The sequence below is a fragment of the Cicer arietinum genome, chromosome 3, assembly GCF_000331145.2.
Source record: "Cicer arietinum cultivar CDC Frontier isolate Library 1 chromosome 3, Cicar.CDCFrontier_v2.0, whole genome shotgun sequence".
NCBI classification, from domain to species: domain Eukaryota; kingdom Viridiplantae; phylum Streptophyta; class Magnoliopsida; order Fabales; family Fabaceae; genus Cicer; species Cicer arietinum.
Genome location: NC_021162.2, coordinates 17,394,856 through 17,400,006, shown reverse-complemented (window position 1 = coordinate 17,400,006; position 5,151 = coordinate 17,394,856). Strand labels below are relative to the sequence as shown.

At 29.9% G+C, this 5,151-nt stretch overlaps 1 protein-coding gene across 1 annotated transcript in view; it reads right to left on the bottom strand.

The window, feature by feature from the left end:
• Positions 1-2,559: 2,559 nt before the first annotated feature.
• The window catches only part of LOC101496501 (sphingosine-1-phosphate lyase), an 8,015-nt gene continuing 5,423 nt past the window's right edge, over positions 2,560-5,151 (bottom strand). The window contains exons 10-15 of the mRNA XM_073366199.1: positions 5,038-5,053; positions 4,409-4,512; positions 4,258-4,316; positions 4,025-4,171; positions 3,829-3,907; positions 2,560-2,952 (exon numbers count right to left, since the gene is read on the bottom strand). Of these exons, the coding sequence (XP_073222300.1) occupies positions 2,830-2,952; positions 3,829-3,907; positions 4,025-4,171; positions 4,258-4,316; positions 4,409-4,512; positions 5,038-5,053 (528 nt within the window). The 3' untranslated portion in view covers positions 2,560-2,829. The remainder of the gene's footprint in view (positions 2,953-3,828; positions 3,908-4,024; positions 4,172-4,257; positions 4,317-4,408; positions 4,513-5,037; positions 5,054-5,151) is intronic.

The window sequence follows — 5,151 nt, the reverse complement described above, 5'->3', positions numbered from 1 at the left end:
TCAACATCTTCAATCATGTTGAGTTCGGAAATGACAACAACAAGATTATCTTTTGTTGCACTTAAATTCTTGTCTTTGTACTTCCTTTTCAAGAACCTGAACTCATTTTTAAAGTGTCCTGATTTTCCACAATGATAACAACTTCCTTTTCTTTTCTTTCGTTGTTCATTATTACCATTGTGTTTTTCATGAGATTTATCAAAATCTCGATTTCTTTTCTTAAAAGATTTATTTGAATTTCCTTCCTCCATTACATGGACCTTTTCATGAGAAAATTGGTTTTTAGTATCCTCTTGTTTACGATACTCTTCTTCTAAACGAAGGTGATTACCCAATTGCTCAGGTGATATGTCATCTTTCTTATGTTTCATAGATTTTTTGAAATCTTTCCACGAAGGTGGAAGTTTATCTAATATGGAGGATACAATAATGATTTCATCCATGTGCATTTGATGTTGTTTGTAGTTATTAAGAATACGTTCAATCTCATGCATTTGTTCCATTACTGATTTATTATCAACCATTTTATAATTACTAAATTGAGAAACAAGAAACTTCTTACTTGTAGCGTCTTCTTGCATGTATCTTGACTCTAATTTCTCCCATAGTTCTTTTGTAGAGATGCTACTTTGATATATATCGAACAAGGAGTCAGACATTCCATTTAGAATATTGCCCATGCATATATAGTCATCATTGTCCCACTTTTGCCTTTCTCTTCTTTCTGCTAATATTTCCACTTCCTTCTCCAACGGTTTGTGGTGTTCAAAATATACGTCACCTTCAAAGTTGTAAGGAGAAATTTCATATTTTTCTGCCAGCGGATAAAATTTCCTCCATTGAATTTCTCCAACTTCACAAAATTAGAAGTCATTTCTTTGAGTGATGCAGAAATTAAAATCGAACCTAAAGATTGTTGAATCTGTGTTGGTGACAATGCTGCAAGACTTTAATAGTGAAGTTGTTGATGAAGATTATATGTAGCAAATTCCAAAGCGTGTTGTTACACTAGCCTTTAGGTTCGATTCGCCCCCACCAAATCAGATGCAAATGAGATAATCAACGAATCCCCTTCAGGAATTTGTATCAACATTCTGTCCAAAGTGACCCTATTTATAGGAAAAATAATGTCACTTGAGAAAGTGTTGCAAACCAACAACAATTTCATGTTAATGAGAAAGTGTTGCAAACCACACAATGAACACAACCACCAAACCAACAACAATTTCATGTTAATTATCACCAATTATACATACATATATTATCCAATATTTTGGAAATATCTCACACAATGAATAACTTATTAAAATTCAAATTCGAAATTCAAATTTTTCATAAAATTCTACTATTCCTTGCGGCTAGTTGCCAACGCCGCTTTTTGGTCTTTATCCTCGTACTATATCATTCTGCTTCTTATATTTTTCAGGTTCTTACTATTTTTCTCTTCCTATTTACATAATTCTTCTCTGTAAATAGAGTAAAAATAAATGTCAATGGTTCTTGTCAGCAAATAATCTTCTTCCTATCTTTACCACAATGTAAAGAAGATTATTTAATGATTTTTAAATCACAACCAAGTTCTGATATCACATTAGAAATTATGCGATTGAAGAGATAAATGAGGTAAATATTATTTGAATTTATACTGATAAAATATAATAAAATTAATACAATGATCTTTATAGATATATAAATTACCTAATTCGAATGATAAACTAACTAATATCGATCAGACAAACTCTAATACCATAATTAGCAACACAATTACTACCTATTAACAAACAATAATAAATTGTTACATATTAACCATTGATATATAATATAGTGCGATACTATTTGTTAATTGTAAATTATTTTAGTGAATTCGTGAACCTGTATGATAAAACTTTTTTCACATATGATATTGTTTTAGTTAATTTGTAAATGTCTCTTTTTACATATTATATTTTTATTTTGTATTGATGTTATGTTGAATTTTTTATAAAACACTTTTATGACTTTCAATTATAATATTTTAGTTAATATTTGTCGCTTCCCCTATATTTTGTGTAAGATCCGCCACTGATTGCATTATACAAATTTTCAAAAAAAGAAATTCAAAAGACCAACTGAATTTTCATGATAGAGTAATTACATTTTCCCAATTTAAAATCTTTTTCAATTTTGAATATTTTTATTTGGTTTCTCTAGTTTACAATTAAATCAATTTACAAAACATTTGAGTCAAAATGATTCAGCCAGAAGATTCTAATAAAAGAATTACCAATATTATCGTCACAAATAGCCATCAAAGTATAATAAAAACTCAGAACATTTATTAAAAATTTGACAAAATCTCTACCATTCATATTTTTAATAATGACTTCACACACATTAGTTTACTTTATCTTAAAAAAGGGTACATATTAGACAACATATGATAGGGCCTCCTCTTTCTTTGTTTGATGTAGAGCACTAACAGAGATTCAGAGAACCACTACACAAAAGAGAGGGAATTTATTTTTCATCTAATTAATTTAAAGCAATCATGGTTCTTTCAGTTCTCAGTATGAAACAATGTACTGTAAAATCAAATATCATTATTTAGTAGGGGTCTGCTATAGTACATGTTCCCCAGAAAAATAAATTACAAATGTCACAATTTTGTGACAACTATTGTTGTACAGTCACAGTCACAGAGTGTTTAAACACACATGCAAAAGAAATAACTTTAAATTAAAATTAATTATTTTTAATATTATTAGAAAGAAAAAAATGTCTTTTATGTGTGTCTAAACCCTGTACACTTATCTTGTGACCCTATAGAACTTGTTCGTTTTATGAACGCCACTAGTAACTGCCATCCATAAAATCGACCAGCAATTCCTGGACCATGCCTCTATCTGGCATCTTACCGGCGGCCCCATATATAGGTGCTAGTCCTCCACTTATTGGACCTGGATTTTCTTTCACCTGAAAATTGAAGGAAAAAAAATGTTAAATACAAATCAAATTAAGATAGTAGCTTGTATTAGGGTGTTTAGAGTTCAATTTGGAAAGGTTTTAAGGCGAAAAGTCACCCAATCAAAGATTAAAATAGGACGCGGTTCATTTTATTCGGATTGCTAAAATAAAATGAAATTTAGATTAGACCGATTGTGATACGTAAGAACATATTTATATATTTATATGGTCAATCAAATAACATAATAAAAGCTAAAGAACATTATCTATATATATATAATACGGGGATTCGTTGACTTTAAAAATAATTCTATCATGAATTACTCTGTTTAATAATTCAAAATTAATAATGAATTTCATCCAAAATTCTTATTGAGTAGATTAACTCTACAAATTTCTATAAAATTTTAAAATTATTTGATACTTTATTATTCAAATAAACGTATAATCTAATTTTTAAAAAATATAAATAAATATCGATAATTAAATTATAAAGTTATGAATTTCAGATTTATATAAAAATTCGTGTGCTTAATCATTAATACTATATCTCTTACTAATAATAAAATAAATAAATATTAACATTTATATATGCAGTAAATTTTGGTTTAAAAAAAAATCTGAAATCCAATTCAATCTATAAACGGTTTTCTCAAAACAATTTCCAAACACATCTAATAAAATTCTATTTTTTGTGGGTTTCAAGTTTTTTCGTATTGATTTGCAAATTTTGTACTTTGATCGATTTGCATCTTTTTATTTGAATCAGTTTAAATACGTACAGCGCTAGACCTTAGCTAGTATCTAAGTAACAAACTCTAACATCAACAGTCACATAATAAATAACCCAATTATAACTAGGATTCAACTAAGTGAACAACTTACAGTTTTCACAGATTCCTTCAAATCCCTTAGGAAGTCTTCAACAACTGGTACATGCTGCAGTGTCACACAGATATGGATGCTGATTCATGCACAAAGAAGAAGAAAAATCAGTTTCTTAAAAGTAAGCCATAATTCATAAAGTAGCTTAATCCTGAATTTGTCATAAATTAGAAAGTGTGCTATTCCCATGTCCAACCTGTTGGGTCTCTGCAATGCATTCAAATGCCACCCTTTGGATGACATGATATCGTTCACTTCAAATATATCCAGAACATCGGATCCAAAAGCCACTATTGTCATATCGGGTTTTCCAATGATAAACAACTCAGCAATCTCCTCAATGCTGCATTTAACAATACCATTACATTCAAAAAAATTATTAATACACAACATAAGAGATAGATACAGAAAGAGACACAGTATATGTACCCTTTTTGTAGTCTTTTTGATCCTTCCATAATTGCTTTTGTATTTTCCAAGTAACCTGTATAATGAATTGGACCATTAATTAGCCGAACATCATACATTACGACTGCATTAGAATTAACGGAAAGGGAAAGCAAAATATTTCTTTCAAAACTTTCCCTAGAGACATCATTGCTGCCCATGCACCAGCAATAAGGGATCCAGGTCTGCTTCCAGCTATGGTTGGAGATACATACAATCCACCAGACCACTCGGTAACTGTGACAATGGCACAAGCGATAACAAAGAAAATGACGACATAATTAATCCCTATAATAACAAACAAGTCTACAGATATACTCCTAGAAACTAGGTGGTGGTTATACGAAGTTCTATTGATGCGATCTATCTAGTTCAAAATATGCTTGATATATTCCTCCATTTTAAAATTCTATTTGCTAAAAAGGATTGAAGATTCATTGAATTACCAAAGGATATATAGTGTGCTACGTTCAAAACAGGGTATCTTGTTATATATTAAAATTCAAAATTAGAAAACAAATAGTAAACCCCGTCAATGGCATGCATCAAGTTAGAATTAATCTTTACCATACAATACAACCATAAATAAATAACCAACACGAGATTTCAATAAAACCGGTCTTTACTATCCATTATGAATGAATGAACAAGATTAGATCCTCTCAACTCTCACGCTTTCGTTTGATATTTCCCCCTCAACATATAAGTGCAACAGAAAATGATCCAAAATAAATATTTATCAGAAATAAATTGTAGTCTTACCGGCAACAAATTGATGCTGTAGAGTCCAGAAGTCACAAAGAAAATACATTAGTAATCAGCTGCAAGTTTGTCAACAACTAATTTTCCAATAACAAAGGAAGGCATGTTGCAGAG